At 36.8% G+C, this 18,178-nt stretch overlaps 1 protein-coding gene across 1 annotated transcript in view; it reads right to left on the bottom strand.

Annotated features, from left to right (window-relative positions):
• Positions 1–10,049: 10,049 nt before the first annotated feature.
• The window catches only part of LOC121875736 (importin-5-like), a 43,395-nt gene continuing 35,266 nt past the window's right edge, over positions 10,050–18,178 (bottom strand). Inside the window, exons 12-17 of the mRNA XM_042380400.1 lie at positions 17,478–17,666; positions 16,620–16,979; positions 15,689–15,946; positions 14,022–14,270; positions 13,493–13,651; positions 10,050–13,208 (exon numbers count right to left, since the gene is read on the bottom strand). Coding sequence (XP_042236334.1) covers positions 13,050–13,208; positions 13,493–13,651; positions 14,022–14,270; positions 15,689–15,946; positions 16,620–16,979; positions 17,478–17,666 — 1,374 coding nt within the window. The 3' untranslated portion in view covers positions 10,050–13,049. The remainder of the gene's footprint in view (positions 13,209–13,492; positions 13,652–14,021; positions 14,271–15,688; positions 15,947–16,619; positions 16,980–17,477; positions 17,667–18,178) is intronic.

The raw sequence follows: 18,178 nt of genomic DNA on the forward strand, positions 1-18,178 counted from the left end.
TACGATGTCTTTGTTTAAAAATATAATGAAATCAATAATACTGCGTTTACCTGGCATAACGAAATCTGTGGCTTGCTCGTCAGTTACCAGTGGAAAACACTTATTCAAGATATTTGACCATGATGATGGTAACAAAGCCCCCTTTTTGACTCTACAACCAGAAAAACCTGTATACGTTATGCCGTAAATACTTACTTGAGGCTATTACTGAACGCCTGTACGCGCTGAGTTACTAGCTGACAAAGAGTAACACCAGGGACGCAGCCACACTTTCGAAATGAGTGGGGCTGCGAGAAGCTTCAGACCCTCAGTGTGCCGCTGACGCTGGTTGCTGTCTGTGCTGCTGCTTCGGGACGGTCCCGATTAACAGCCACACATTACACGTGCCTCTACTGGAGACTCCTGGACAACAATCATCTGTTGCAGTTAGTGGAAAGTCCAGAGCAAAACACGAGACGCGCCACGCCGAGTTCAACCAACTCAGAATCATAATGAGGGTGTACAATAAACAGGAAAATAGTGGATCGTAGTTGAAATTTTTTACAAGATTAAGTGATGTAGACTGATATCAACACAGTTGCAAGAAAATCAATCATAAATATAACAATTTGATTAAGAAATGTAAAAGTCTCACGTAGAGTAAAAAAAAACCAATGAAAAGGCAAAAAAAAAGTCACTGCAGTGCTTCTGAAGGTAAAAATTCGGTAATTTTGGTAGGAGAGAATGTGTGAAGGCAGGTGAACACGGCACCAAGGTACTGTACAGTATTAGTGAAGTGTGGTACCTGCTCCCATAAACTGTGTGGCAGTGACGTACCATATTTGCTTTCGAGCACACAGTCTCGTCGCTCCACACCATTATGGCACATGACAGCAAGAAGGACCACATCTTCCCAAAGACTCACGAGGTCGGCCTGAGATATACATCAGCCCAGAGAGAGAGCAGAACTGGGGGAAGCAACATAACCCTGGAGGGCATCGCAATTCTACTTACACTCACATTCCTTGTTCGCGTTATTGCGGATATCATCAGCAGGGTGAGAAACGGCAGGTCACTCCGACGGTCAGCCGACGACGAAGTGGATATACTGTCCCACAGAGTAATGACGGCACTTTCAACTGTTGAACAGGTGCTGGGACAGGCGCTCCTCGACCACCCCGCTTAGGATGATGTGCACACCTGCCGGAACCAATTCTGGACTCACCTCCGAGAATACTCTTGTTACTGTTACTAACTTTGATGTACCTGTACAGTACTGTACTACCTGAGGATCTCTTCTCCTGGCTTAATAACCAAGTCCTGAGAAATATGCCACTTATTACACTAAAACTTTACTCATATAAATATATAAAAAATTTTAATACCCTTGTTTATAGTCCCAAACACTGTAGATTTGTAGGGCACCTATCATGTTTTGCTAAGGTTTACAGTCGTTTTCCAAGGATTATTTATTATTAACCTTATGTAACATTTAGATTTGTGATGGTTTATGAAGAAAAAAGTATCATAAGATATCCATGCAAAAGTTTACCAATTAAAAATCCAAGAAATGTGATGGTTTTTCTTTTCTTTTTCTCTTACAGGTGGCCACATTCCCAGCTTAACTTTTTACTGAATACAGTACTGCCATTCTGCCCATTATGACAGGGATCGAATTTTGAACACGTTTTGGCTTCATACGTTATTCCCAGGCGCCTTTACCTTACATATTTCAGTGAGTCGCCTAACCTGTTTTTGTTTTTTGTTTTTTATGGGATTAACCCACCAGAGCACAGGTCAATGACCCACATCAGAACCTGGGGGCGAAAATATAATAATAATAATTAATAAAAAACAAATATTTAATACAAATATAATATAATAATACTAATTATAATAATATTTAATAAAACTTATAAAATATTAAATAAAAATATAATATAATAATGATAATAATAAAGGAAAATAAACGAATACAAAATTTTAAATAAAAGCTCAATAATGAGAAACGATATATGTATGTTGTGTTGTCAAAATAAGAGAAACAATTGAAGCCCTGCAATTGTGTGTAAACGAGGCAAAAAGTCAGATCAGCACCCTGGGACTTGGTCACAATTTTTTTGATGCCATATGACAGCAGAGTCTACCATTAGACAACACATTATGCTTCCAATATCTTCCCAGGCGGTAGTACCTCCCTGTTTGATAGCTGCCGTGGTGGTAAACGATAGGAAGAACTGTCCCAAGGTTCCCACCTTGCCCAACCAAACGTTACCCTTACAGAACCTAACAACCTAACGTAACCTCACAGACCTTAACCTAACATAACCTAATCTAACAGGATATTAGAGAATTCAAGAAACTTCACGTAGTGAGATTTTGTTCACTTGGTTTTGTCATGGAATGCCATTGGTAGTCTCTGTTGGTGGTAATTGCCTCGTCATCATTCACCTCGGGTTGTTCACCGCACTATTCACCGGGCCCGTTACTTCACGCTAGTGAAACGCAGCAGGCGTGAATATAGCAGGACCCGCAGCATCTAGACTTTGGAGGTTACACACACACACAACTCCAATGACCAATGGCATTTTATCTATTTAAAGGAATATCCGTCTTTAAACTTTGAATCACTTTGCTTGGAATTTTGAATTTCAAAGAATAAAAATATAAACAGTATTCTACCTTGGCGCCTACTTACCTTCACCTCAGTGCAACAGGAACGGGGAGGGCACGAAACTTTAGGGATGCCAGAGGGAGGGAAGTACAGTATACGAACCTTGGCATAAAATATTGCCTTGCCCTAATCCTAATTGGATCAAAGACCCTAGGCGTCTGGGGTACCAAGGCCCTAAAGTTCCTGAATGAGCTGGGTTTCAGACTCATCGAAACCACCGGAGACTCCAGAGCATCGCTCTACTTGTTCCAGCGCCTTAACATAGCAATCCAGAGAGGGAATGCATGCTGGATAGTGGAATCTCGTTCATCACCCGAGGAGGTGTAATTATAAGTATTTGCATTGCCATATTTTATTTCTAGGTTATCAAAAAAGTATTCAAAATATATGAGTGGGTATCAGACGCCTGGCAGCCCGTTTGGGGCGCTGGGGATAATACACACAAGTCTAATACATGAAATCATTATTCGTATTACAAGGAGACAGTGTGGGCGGCACTGTACTCGACCACCTTTACCTTCTCTAACTGTAAAGTTTGCTACCCACTACTCAATCACGGTTGGGTTGATTTGGAGTGTGCTAGGCGCAAACCATCGACCACTGTATTCACTCGGTCTTCGCTTTAAATGGTGAACGGAAATAGTCACAGGAAGTCACAATTTTGGCTTGGAAAAAGTCACATTTGATTTAAATATCACGAACAGTTCAAGTAATAAAACAAATATTTTTTTTTTTTTTTTTACGGAGATTACCCCACCCGGGCACAGGTCACTGACCCACATCGGGACCTGGGGGGCGAAGTTGTAATAATAATAATATTATTATTATTAAAAATAATAATAATAATAATAATAATAATAATAATAATAATAATAATAATAATAATTCAGATAAGTAAAATTTATAATAAAAAATACAATAATAATAATAATAATAATAATAATAATAATATAATAATAATAATAATAATAATAATAAAAATAAAGAACCATAAAGAAATACAAAAATGAAAAAAACAAATATTAAGAGTTAGAAACAATATACAGTATGTATGTTATGTTGTCAATAGTAAGAGAAACAATTGAGACCCTGCAATTGTGTGTAAATGAGGCAGAAAGTCAGATCAGCAACCTGGGACTTGGTCACAATTTTCGTGATGCCATATGGCAGCAGGGTCTACCATTAGACCACACATCATGCTTCCAATATCTTCCCAGGTGGTAGTACCTCCCTGTTTGGTAGCTGCCTACTACTTACTACTGCTGACAATACATGACTTGTACACGTTGACAACACAATTTATATATGATGGCATTACACGTATTTTAGGTTAGGTTAGGTTTTTTCTGTGATTCTTTTTTCCTGGATTCCTTTAAATATTTTGAGGACTCAAGGTGTTGAAGAGGTTTACATTGACGTTATAAGTGACATGAACGGAAAATCTAAGAGTGACATACACGAGAATGCTACTTCTACACTCAAATTACTCAAAGCTCTTAACACCGACACTAAGAATTTTATAACATCTTACTGAGGAAGAAACAAGATTGTCAGCGGTCCCGACGTAAATGAATTTGTTTCTGCTAACTTCATCTTGTTTTCATCACACCAAATGCAGCTGTACTACTTTAATATTTAACGCCAAATACCCCTTGTTTGCTTATCTTCTGAAAAATTTGCTTGACAACATTAGATACAAATACGAGAACTGAATGAAGCATAAAAAAAGAGTAGAATTGAAAATGAACTTAACCAAAATTAATATACAAGTTTACCAAGTACAAGTACGGTCCGCAGTGGTCAACAGTTTAAAAATAGACGTAACCATGGGCTATAAGTATTCAGGGTCGTTATATATATATATATATATATATATATAATTCACAAGTTTTCATGTCAGGATAATTAGAAAATACAATTTGAGTAAAATGTTTTATTATGAGGACATTAATAACTCACAGATTAGCTGATGGTATTCATCAAAATAACTCATCTTAAACAAAACTATATAACTAGCGTTTATGCTTATATAATAGTCCGAGTACCTTTACTAACGATTTATAAAAAGATGAAACATTGTGTTTGAGGGGCTAGGAGTCTTCAAGAACAATATTACTGAGACAAGATTCGTTATCATATTTTATAAACATTGCAACTGTATGGTCAAAAGCCTACAAAATGTACATAGTTTTAGTGAGGCTAATAAGAGTCTTCAGTGACTGTAGTGTAGAACCTGCAACTATTAGTAGTGTGGCGAGGAGGCTTGAAGGCAGAACTGAAGTTAATAAACATACATCAACATCCCAGACCGTTTAAAGTGTAGAACCAATAAGCTGAAGCAACATCTAGTACAAAACCTTCAGGTGTCGTCACTCCATTTGTTGGTGTTAGGCACATTGGTAAGGGTTACCAACCTTTACTCTGACCCGACAACAATCCGTCACATGGTTAATTCACTGACTGGTATAACACCCAATAAATCATTAGTACTGTACTGTTACCTATAACATACTTAAAAATAGTTTTTACAGAACTCGTTTATATTAATATTATTGTAAATATCAAGTATAAATAAAACATTTAATTACATAATTATATCGAAAAAATTTGAAGATAAAAGTGATAATCTAGAATTTTCCATGTACTAGTTTCCGAATCTTCACCTTGGCCCCCGTTTCCTGTCAAGTAGCGTCCATTCTCTCCGACGCTACGCTGGTCTCGCCGTAAAGCTTTGCTGCATTTTCGATCATATCTGAAATAATGATAATGGGGTCGATGGTGAAGGATCTTCCGTTGCGAATTCGTTGAGCAACATCAGCTAATACCCTGATGAGATAGGTGATGGCGGTAAAGATGGCTATAGCTTCAATCCCCAATGAGTTTTTATACCCTGCATCCTTGCCCTCTACCTCCCAAGTTTCTTTGAAGGCGTCCACGGTACTTAAAGGGATGTCTCCATCTTCCCCGGTAACTAGAGTTGCATCCTTCCTGTTGCTGATGGCAGTGGCAGCGTAGGGTAATTGGTGAAGCGATCCATAAAGAACAGAATTATTTACTGGATGTACAAGAGCCATTCTCGAGTAGTTCTATTTGGATTTGTCACCTTTTCCGACGGATTACACGAATACACGAATATAAAAAAATTCCAAGTTTGTGTTCGCTCCACTATCCGACACGACAGTAGGGTGAGCGTCACGGGCCAGCAGGATGTTGGAGGGAGATGAAACAGTTCTGTGCTGCTGGTGTGCGCGCGACGCCAACTGACTGACTGTTGAGAGCGGTACCTGGCTGTGTTCGCTCTGGACATGGAGTGGTCTTCTTGCCGGCACGCCTTATATTTATATACTGTACAGTTATTCTTCCCATCGTCACACTTCTGAAATGTGCCTCGCCTCCCTACGTCTTTAGCTAGGATTCCATTAACGCGTTAGCGCCAAAAATAGATCACATTGAAATGTACACGATTGTTTCCATTGGCACGGTTAGGTTAGCGTTATTCGTTTGCAGTACATGTCAACTGCTCCCTGTAGCGATTGAAAACGCAAACGTATGTAAATGGATGCAGGAATCCCACTGTAACGTAACTGTCCGTGTTTGCTCTCCACACTCAGCAAAATGCCTGGAGGAAAAAGTTTTCTGTCGAGGACACTGAGAAGTTGATTTCACTCAGAATATACCCCAACCTATTTTTGTAATGCATTTATATAATACATTTAAAAACCTTTGTACATGTATATCATTTTACGAGATTCATATATTTTTGATACAACTGTTCTGAAATGAAGGTTCATGATCAATAAAAGGTTCACTGGAATACTAATCATTGTCACTTAATACACTGTATTTGTCTACGGTTCCTATTATTTCCTATTTGACTCACCTTATACATATTGCAAGTCGCTGCCTTGAGCAAACGACTTCTCTGTTCCAGCAATGTTTCACCAAATCCTCCTCAACCAGGGATAGAGCATGTGCGAACTATTGTCTGCTATCAAACAGGGAGGATATTGGAAGTATAATGTGTTGTCTAATGGTAGACCCTGCTGCCATATGGCATCACGAAAATTGTGACCAATTCCCAGGTTGCTGATCTGACTTTCTGTCTCATGGAATTGCAGGGTCTCACTTGTTTCTTACTTTGACAACACAACATACATTTATCGTTTCTCACTCTTGATCTTTTATTTTAAATTTTTGTATTTATTTATGGTTCTTTATTATTTTATTTTATTTTCTATTATATTTATTTCTATTATTATTATTTAATTTTCATTTTTCTTGTATACTGTATTACTATTTATTAATTAATATATTTTCGCCCCAGGTCCTGATGCGAGTCATTGACCTGTGCCGGGATGGGCTAATCCCCGTAAAATAGTTTCATCAGTTCACTCAGTACCGGTATATATCCTCCCAAAATACCTATTCTTGTAATGCATTTATGTAATATATTTATAAACCTAGCAAGTGTTATTTAATCAAGTAATTAAGTATGCATCAACATTTATATATTTAACTAGATCCATACACTTTTGACACATATATTCTAAAATTAAGGCTCGTGGTCTCAATAAAAGGGTTCTTTGTAATACACATTTTTGTGTCACTATTATTTATCTATGGTCCCGATGTTTTAATTATGCATGACTTTCCTTATACATAATGCAAGTCGTTGCCTTGGGCAAATGACTTCTCTGTTCCTGCAGTGTTTCACCAAATCATCCTCAACCAGAGAACATGTGCAAATTGTTGTCTGTTTAAACAAAAATATTCTTTGAAATTTTCTTCAGCCAAGCTTAGCTCTTACCAAAGTATTGTAGGCTCCAAATTTGGACCGATTCAGCAGCAATTTATGCACCCACCATCAATGTTTCCTTGACCGTTTTCCTTTGCATCACGCATTATCTTATACAAAACTAGGATAATTAATAGCAAATCATCCTATTCATATACCGTAAATACATCGTAGTTTTGATGCACTGGGAACCACCTTTCCTGTCCTATTCCCGTAACTGCAAATGGAAACAGGGGTGTTCATTTTCCAAGGCAATTTAACACATGCATACTGCAAACATATACCAAAAATGCACTGCAAATGCATAAATGGGATCCCAGCTTAAGGGGACTTTTAAGGTGGAGTGGAGACCTCAACCTGAGTCTCATATAGACTTTGAGGGGTCTGAAGAGTGGGGACTGGAAGTGTAGCCTTCATCCTGACCTTAAAAGATGATGAGCAAAATGCTTGCTAGACAATTTCAAAATTACACTGCTCACTTCACTGTCACATAAACAGAGGGAAAGCACTTCAGTCACTAAGCCAGGGAAATGCACTTCACTGGCAGCGTGAAAACACTTTACAGTCAATAAGCAGGGACAGCAGTTCACACAATCAGTGCAAAAACACTTCAGTCACTAAAGCAGAGGAAGCACTTAAGTCAGTGAAAGCACTTCAGTCAGTGCAAAACACTTCACAGTCACTAAAGCAGGGGAATCACTTCAGAAAGAGCAAAAGCACCTCCTATTCACTAAAGTAGGAAAACCACTAGAGTCAGTGCAAAAAACACTTCAGTCACTAAAGCAAAAAGAAAGACACTTCAGTCAGCGAAAGTAAACCACAATTATTAAAGCGTCACTAAAGGAGAGAAAACACTTGTCACTATAAATGAGTACCTATACAGTACAGTACACTGAAGCTTTGTAATTTCCTGTAACTGTAAGGAAAAATAACAATAAAAATAATGATGGCAGTTGCTGCAACTCACCTCGTGTTCACAAACAGAGGCAAAGCACTTTTCAGTCATGAAAAAAAGATAATAATAATTACTTCAGTCACCAAAACAGAGTATACAATATAAACTTTATTGATGTCCTCTCACTGTATGGTAAAAAAAAAAAAGTTGATGCTAAATAACACTGAAGAATGATCAATATTGAGATCCAATTTCTTACACAAATGTAATCAAGACAAAACAATGGCTGGACTGTAGTTTACCATATGGTCATGATGCGGCATTCAGGTAGAAGACGCCTCAGTTGACAAATGAAGTGAGTGATGTGTTCCATATTCTGAGTTGGTGAGATGATCATCATTAATGCAAGTTTGTTTACATCGCAAATAGGGGTGTGATCTTAATATATCATCGTTAACGCGAATTATTGTATATTGGGACATCGTACACAGAGGTTTACCTGTAAATACTTCCCAAGGCAACCCAACATCTTCACCACACACACTTGTATTTCTCAGTAGTGTACTTGGCCAAGTTAAAATGTTCTTGAAAGTCTCAGATATAAAGAGTAACAGGATTAACACTTAAAATATTTCATATAAAAATTCATGTAATATTTAGTAAGTCATTTACAACCCTTATGAGATGTTACAGCTAAGTGGATAAAGCATTTCCCTCCTGTTGTTAGGATTGCTGGTTCATCCCAGATGTGGATGGGTACCTAAATTCAGTTAGAGGGGGTAAAAGCAGTTGAGTACAGGTAGTGACATTCACACTGCCTCTATGTTACAAATAAATTGTTTAATCTACAATATGTTGTTTACTTTATCACAAAATGAGGACATCAAACCTATGGCACCCCTTTTCAGGATTCATTACATATACTAACCCACACAGTAATAAAATGACACCTAGCTGCCCTCCTAGTCACCCATAGGCTGTAGACCCATTTCCATTTTGAAAGGTGCCACCCTGCCTCACCCCCCATGGTACCACAAAGCATTTCCATGCACCCCATTAAGACTTCCTGTCCTTACAGAAACAGACATTCTTGTTTGTGCCCATGGGGTGGGCAGCCAATGATGCTGGCCCTGGGGGTGATGTTAAAAACAGTACCCTGTGATTAGGTGGGACACCCACTGTAAGGCAGCTTATCTACAATTTTTAAGTCAGTCATGGTGTGGATTTAAATGTTTTGTGGTATCGACATTATCAATGACATTTTACAGCCATTTTCCACATTTGCATGGGTTAGCCACACACACACTATAGATCCATGTACACAATGAATGTCAACAAACATTAGTACAGTAGTACTATAGCCTTTGTATTATCAGGGGTGAAATCCTGAGTAAATAGAGAAATTTAATATTGAGATTATAACCAGTACAATAAGAAGTAATTACTTAATACCGGTATACAGTATTGTTTGTTCAATAAAATATAAAGGCTGTGTAATTCCATCATTTACTAAACTTTTTCATCAGCCCCATGTGTGTATTATATATATTATATAATAAAAAAGTACACAATGCATGTTGACACACGTTACTATACTATACAGTATAGCCTTTGTATTTTCAGGGGTGAAATTCAGAGGTTGTAAAAACTTTGAACATTAGATGGTAACCAGTACAATAAAATATATTAAGAACATAAAAACAAAATTTGCAGATGATACAATTTATTGATACTGAGTGGAAGTTTATGTACAATAGGCCTCTTTAACAAATTTAGTAAAAAGCTCATGTTCTGAAAAATTACTAAGTTCAGATTAGATAATAATGGTTTCAAATATTACATATACCTTAATGGACGTCTTGTTTAGAAAGTGTGTTTGGAAATTATCACAGCTTACTCAAGACAGCCAATAAGTGTATTCTATAATTCTTCAAGTTTCAAATATCCTTTCATAATCAACAAATGGTCTACATAACCCTTTATTAAAGCCAGCCACTCATGCATAGATCTGTAAGCCTGTGAGCATAAGATTCTGATATCACCGAACATAGTACCAATTTCATCGACGTGTTCAACATAATTACACCCTTTTCTCTCAACTAATGGAAATACTAAATTATATTTAAAGGGATTTAATATTCTATAAATATATATACATGTTTTGGATTAAAATATGCAGATCTTTAACTTAACTACTGGAAATTAATGCCTGGCAGGATCTTCATAGACCACTCATAAGTTAAAATAATACTAGCTGCTGAGGGCTGACTGGAAGGAATCAGGCTAGGAGACGTGTGAATGCCAAAATACCCTGGTATACAAAAAAGAAAAAAAAATTGGAAAGGGTATGCATGAGCTCACAGAACAACAAAGGAGCCAGACAACCCAAGATTTATGTACAATGCAAATGAAAAGGGCCCCAAATTACTATTCTGAGGTACATAAACTGTAATGAAACGAGCGATTGTGTGAATCCCCACTTCTCAAGCCTCTAAAAAACCCTAGATGTGAGCTGGCTAGATATGTATAAAAATAGGCCCACAGCACATGACCAGGGAAGAGCAGCATCAGAAGTTGGGACCTGAGACAGTGTGACATGCAGAGGTATGAACCACCAAATTCCACACCACTACTTCAGCAATATTTCTTACGATTAAGTGGCCCTTGAAGCCAAACAACTTCGTAACTTTCTATAAGGCAAGAAAATTCTCCACTCATAGAGCAGAAAAAAGAGGAGGTAAATTGAAACCTCAAATCTGATTGATGATGGTGAAATTAATGAGTAGATATTATGGAGATCAAGTAGACAAACCAAGGCTTTTTGCATTCTCCAATAATTAAGATTCATTTGCATTAAAAATGAATTCTTGAACACACAAAAGTACCCAAAAGTTTCATTAGAGTAATCAGAAACTAGAAACATGAGCATGAAAGTTTGGTAAGAAGTAAGCTGAAGGGGTTCCAGAATTTGGGATAATGTTGAAGACACCAAACTATGGGATTCCGCAAGCTTTTCTTTGGTACTTATACTGATGTGTTAAAGGTGCTCTGCTTCCAAAACATGGCTGCTAAGATTCAAACTTAAAAAATAAATGAGGGCATAAAAACTGTCTTTTGAGGATGAAAATTATGTTCACCATTAGATTTGTGTAAAAGAAAAAAGAAAGTAAAAGACAATAATCATAAAAAATCTACATATTAGCCACTGTCAACAATCACAATTTCTATCTACACTGGTCTGCCAATCAAATGCAATTGCGACAATTAAAGTTTTCGTCAAATACAATATCATAATTTGCAACCAAACACTCAAAGCAAGCCAAAACACTAACCATCATACTAGAACTCCATCTCTCTGACAGACATTATCAAGCAATATATGAAAAAATGTACGAAAGGCAGAGCACCCACAAGAAGTGTTTTTATCCAGAGTACATTGCCAGACAAGAGTAAGGGGTAAGTTACAATGTTTACCCCTGTTAATCCAATTTCAACAAAAAAATATATTCCAATATGAGAATGTTAACCCTTACAAATCTGTAAAAGACAATATCTTGTAAAACAGATTAGTAATGGTAATGGACATCACTACATTAAATATCACTGGATTATATTAGTTTTCCACAGAAAACAGCGATAACAAATATAAATAAAAAATGCACACAATGAATATCATATCCCAAACCAGCCATTTACTAACAAGGGTAAGCGAGCATGTTTGGAGAGGGACTACAACACAGTGCACATGCTGTGAACGTGTCCCACAGAGATAGTAATTAGGGATGAGCGTGCACTTAGCACACACTGGACCACCATATTCACCCGTTTAGCTACTTACACAATTTGGAATGATCCAAAACAAATAAATAGACTATGTTCACCATTCAGATCATATGACATCAAAATTAATGAACATCCATATCCATGTATTATATGATCCATTAAAAATGTCTCTGGGTAGCTTAGTTCCCAAACCCTGAGTCCATGAATATCCCCGCTCTTCTTATGATCAAGTGGACAAAAAAATTTACTATCCATTCCCTAAACAATCCTCCAATCAAAAAATGGAATCAGTAGGAAAAATTCACTACTTATAAATATATATTTTACTATACACGCAGTGTATGATATTAAAATATCAGAGCAAACTCATTATTATGAACTATTCTAAATGCCTCTGATGAACATAGGAAACTGCACATGAAATTTTGTGTAATATTTAAAAATTTACTTAATATACTATTAAATATGAATTTCTATCAAACAATTTAATTAACAATAAGTTAAATAACATTTCTTGCTTTAGAATCACACTGTACAGTAGCTTAGTAATTCCACTTGGGGAAACTTTACCCTGTCCTTTATGCCACAGGAATATATGATTTCTACCAAGGGTTGTCTTGTATAATTTTATAAACTTCAACATCAGCAAGGATGTGTAATGCAGTAAACTTCTCTAAAGCCTTCGTACTGTCCTTAAGCCTTCCTTTAATGCCGGTGGGCACTGAAGGGAACCTCATGAGTGAATAGTGATAATAGAAAAATGATGCAATAGGTGATTCTGTGAAGATACATCGTGCTCTGGATACATTAGCAAAGGTACACTATCAACATTTCAATTCTAATTGTAGCAAATTGATAACATGCTTTCATTGTAACTGAAACAAGCTAAACAATTGAAGGCCTACAAGACAATGAATAATGAACTACGTGGTAAGGTATTGGTGAAGTGCAACTTGCTGCTCTTGTGTTAACTGATTAATGCATGCCTGGAACATGTCTGGGTTGGCTTGTAACTGCCGTACGATGTTGAGCATTCGTTTGGTTACTTCCGCTTCCTTCTCTACTGCCTCTCTCTTGAATGCCTGTGAGTAAGGAAATTAAAAATATTAGAGATATGAACCAAACAGTATTAACCCAATTTCTATCACAGACATTTAGGAGGCCATGAATATTCTAAAGATACTCATTTTATCCAACCACCAAATGACTGATATAGCAAATATTTTATAGTACAGTGAACATGAAAATTTTCATCTCATATTAACTGACTATCAAATGCCTTATTTCTCCCATGAAAAACCTGACCATTACAGGAAGGTGAAAGAGTACAAAGTCACAGGAAAAAGATACAAAATAAAAGACGTACCTCGGAGAATATAGCCATGAGCCGTGGCAGGTTCGCATTGTTTGGTCCAAGGACAAGTGGGTGGTTGCCATCAATCAAGTCACACAAATACCCATAAACATGTGGTGCTTCATCAGTGTCTTCCCAAACAGGGAGCCATGACATCCATACTGGAATCACCTGAGGAAATATGTATTAAATTACCAGATGCCTGCTCATTTTGTATTTCATAAGATTATGCTGGTGATTTTCTGGTTTATATATAATGAATAAAGTAATACTAAAATGCAATGTCGTTAACCTACAAAAGTGCAATGCTGAAGCTCTACATACACGTCCGAGATTCTATGATATATATACTGTATAATTGTTGGACTGCCTAATACTGTACAGATTCAAATCTAAATATCTTCACATCTTTTCTGATGGGTCTGTAGTGTACAAAAACACTGTAGTAATTTATACAATATAGTGCTCAGTGTGATTGAGAGTTTATTAGCATGAGCTTAGTGGTGAGGCTGTACATACAGTATACAAGGCGAAAACTCACCTCATCAATATTTATTGCCGACGGATTATACTTAAGAACTTTAGTTACGGCAGCAATAGCATTCTCTGTGGGATTGAGATTGACTTCATTGCGTGCATCTGGGCTCTGTATAACTTGCACCAAGAGAGGAATAGCCTGAGCACACACAGGTGCAAATGCTGGACCAGCAAACTGACCCAATACACCACAACCATATGCAGCTGCTTGTCGGACCTCGCCCTGCTTATCCGTTACAAACTTTAGTAAAGCCTGAAATAAAAAATATTCAACTATGTATCCATCATATTTGAAAATAATTCTTATTATTTAACAACTGTATCTACAGTAGAGGAAATTGATTAAATGAGTGGCACTAAAGGTACAGGTATTTATATACTACAGTGCAAACAACCTTCTGTTGTTCAAGTGTATTTCTATGTTTAATTCAATGTCATTCCACTTAAAAACTGCATGCACTTAAATCATGGACAATACATATTTCTCTTTTGATGCACTAGCTTACAATATTCTTGTCTGTCTGAAAGTTTATTGAGTCCAGCAGACAGCTTGAGATGTCCCTCAAATAAGACATGACTACATATGCATGTCTTCAAGATTACACTGTATTTTCAAGTACAGTGAACCCTTGAAGATTCAGACAAAATGTGGGGGTTCCAGGGGTGAAGAAGCATTCCCAAAATTGAGCAAAGATCATCTTAGGCCCGTTTAACTAAGATGACAGCGTGCGGGACACAGGCGCCCGAAGCGGGAAACCAAGAGTTGTCAATTGTTGTTTGTGGGAACATTATTTCATTCACTCTAGTAATGATACAATGTTTCTCATTATTCCATCGTAGGTAAATGCCTGGTTTATATAATTTGTTATCACTGTGCCCATCACCTTTTTCAAATTAGCTTACAAGATATGTACTTCTCCCATATGCATTTCAATCCTACACCTGGCAACAGGTGCGAGTATGGGGAGTGAATGAGGCGAGTGACGCTAGTTGAGTTGTCTGCTCTTGTAACTCTCCTCCCTGCCATATTTCACTGGATTTAAGGCTATTTATAGTGTTTACTGATATAATACAGTAGTGCTTAATCATGGCATTGTAGCCAGATTAGACTCAAAAGTAACCACCATGCTATGTAACCTTTTTCATTTATTTTTACTCAGTTACATGCACACACCATCCTACATACATATTGTGAAAAAAGTAAAAGAAATAATTGTCCTAAGGGCAAACACATATAGGGAATACACATTTCTTTGCACATGACATAGCTGAGCGAGCGGGAAAGTACCGATTGCAGGGGGTGGGGAGCGTTGTTAGGGAATTGGCATCCCAGCTGGTCTTTGTTACTATAGCGAAGCAAGGCATGAATATAAATGGCCCTGAAAATTTATTCCCAGACCCAGAAATAAGTGTTAAGATTTCCAGATTTTTTCTCGGAATTTTCAACCTCGGATTTTGATCCCAAACCCAGAATTGAGAAAACTTTCCCAGAAAAATTCCAAGCAAATTTCATTTCTGGCTATTGGAGAGTTCCAGGTTTGAGGGATTCTGGCTAACGGAGATATTACTGTATTTTGATATAATTTTGTAATCTAGTTCAATAGATTTTGATCACCAATTAGCAACCCCAACTGATTGGAAAAACTGAGACAATAATTCAAGACAACTTACCTGTAAAAAGTGATCGGTGTATTTGTCACAGGCTGGACCTCCGTATTCTATCACATCATCAAAAATACAGAGTCCCCACTGGTGGTCTGGCCAAGGTCTGTCATCCCCTAAAAGTTTCACGAAGTGTGGAAGAAGAGCATCAAAGAATGGGAAGAAATGCTGACCATAAGCTGCAAAAAGCGCATGAGTGATATCAGCAACTTTACTTAAAACGTACACATCTTCATCATCTTCATCTAAAAGCTGTTCTTCTACAACCTGCAAATAAAAAATATTTCTGCATTAATACTCAATGAAATATTACTTATGAATTACTACTCTCTAAAATTGTCTCATTTGCATAGTAAATGTAATTTTTAAAATTTTATGATTATGATCTGAAAGCAAGTGATTTTAAGATTAAATGAAAGGGGGGGGCATTCCAGAATCAAGAAAAAATACCTCTTTTTCTTCCATTGTGGTCATCCATTACTTTATTGCTATAATATCCTCACAAAACACAAGACCCTATGCTCTACAGTAATTATATACACTTCTGCTTTTCAGAAATCAATCCATTTCACTTTTAGTCAGCCCTTTATGACATCTTTTCTCGGTCTAGCCCAAAAAATTATTTACCTTAGCTAAGTAAATGCACTACAATCCTCAACTAAAAGTTATGAATTCTCTACAAGGCCATGGGGAGATAACACCCCCTCTTAAAAATTACAAAATACTTCCAACTAAATAAGCAATGTTTCAGTTTTAAAGCATACACATTGAAACAAATAAATGACTGAATGACCAACATCCTACAACAATATGACATACTGTACTGCAATTTCTAAATATTTTTTTTTAAATTCTATTTTAGTGTTGTACATATCCAAACAAAACAGTAATCAGTAAGTAACATCACCTAATAACATGCCAAAAATAAAATGTTACATACCTCATCATAATCTTCATCCTTACGCTGTTCTTGTCTTTTGACAGCTCGTTCAAAATGTTCCTTAAGAGATTTATCAATTATTCTAATCAGTTCATTAATTTGGTCATTTGTAAGACAACCCATTCCAAGGACTTCTATGCACTTAGCCATGGCATACATGTGTTCTGACAAAACCTCACTTTCAGGCTCTGTCTCTATTGCCTTTAGTAGCTCTGGGCACATATACTGCCACATTTCAGCCAAGTACTGTGGTCCCTTAATCTTTGCACATTCTAAGAGGAATGGAAGAGACTCTGCTGCTGCTGTCCTTACTCCATCGTGGAAGTAGAATTTGAGCATTGGAACCATTAGTTTCACAACCTGAGAAGATTGTAACAAAATTAACTCGACAGCATAAATACTAATAATAGAAAAAAATAAAATAAAATTTAGTCTTACAAAATGGTGAATCACCCTTTTCTCTGTGTGATTACATCTTAAAATTATTAAAAGTTACTTAAACCAAGAGAAACTTTAAAATATCCCCTTCTAAATCAAATTTCCATCATTAAATATACAGCTCCTCCCCGACTTACGACCTGCCTCAGTCGTACCAAAATTTTGTCAAATTACGTATTTTCGAGTCCCGACGTCAGTGATTGCGCTATGTATTGACAAAATTTTCGTTTGTAATTCACTTTAAAATGGCTGGCAAGCTTAAAAGTGAGAGTTTTGTGGTGCTGTGAAGAAAGAGACACCCATTTTAGATTTTCTATGTATTATTTAAGCATTTTTGACTTACGACCTGGGTTTAGGTCCCTAACCCCGTTGTAAGTCGGGGAGGAGCTGTAAATTAACAATATCACAGATTTTTCTTACTTGTTCTGTGTAGTCGGCAAAGCCTTCCTTTAGTTCTCTTGCATAACATACTAACATCTGGCAAGCAGTGGCTTTTTCCTCAAGTCCAGCTGTGCGAATACCAAAGTTCTGCTGCTCCCCAATAGACACAAACTGCCAGTCATCGTCACCATCAACTGCATTCATATCTTCATTGTCTAACAGAGCAACCTGTAGTAGTAAAATAAAATATTAGTAGAAATACTAATATGATGAAACTTAGTCATTATTTTCTTTTTAATGATGTCGACATAGGAAGCAATTAAGAAAAATAAAAATGATTGCACACTGAGTGAGAGTACCCCTTCTGGCCACTATGTTACATGTTCTACTGACCTTAATATCTGATTTTTGCTCCCCAACTTAAAAAATGAGAGAAAATTATCTCTAAAAAATTACAAGTCCAGTTTCAATTTAACACTAGAGTCCTCCTCACGCACACACATGGGATGGGTGACTACTGTACAACACCTCCTCTGCTTAAACTGAACATAGAGTAAAAGTACAGTACAGGGTATTTGTAAGCCTGTGATGATCTTTTGTGCAAAGAAATTAAAGTACAGTACATTACAAATTAGAATATAGGAAGTTAAAAGTAATTACAAGTCTTGCATACAAGTCATCTCATCATCAGGAATTAGATTTTTTTTTATATTTACTCTGCTATAACAAAGACAAGAAAT

Source organism: Homarus americanus, unplaced genomic scaffold (genome assembly GCF_018991925.1).
Source record: "Homarus americanus isolate GMGI-L3 unplaced genomic scaffold, GMGI_Hamer_2.0 scaffold22250, whole genome shotgun sequence".
Classification (NCBI taxonomy): domain Eukaryota; kingdom Metazoa; phylum Arthropoda; class Malacostraca; order Decapoda; family Nephropidae; genus Homarus; species Homarus americanus.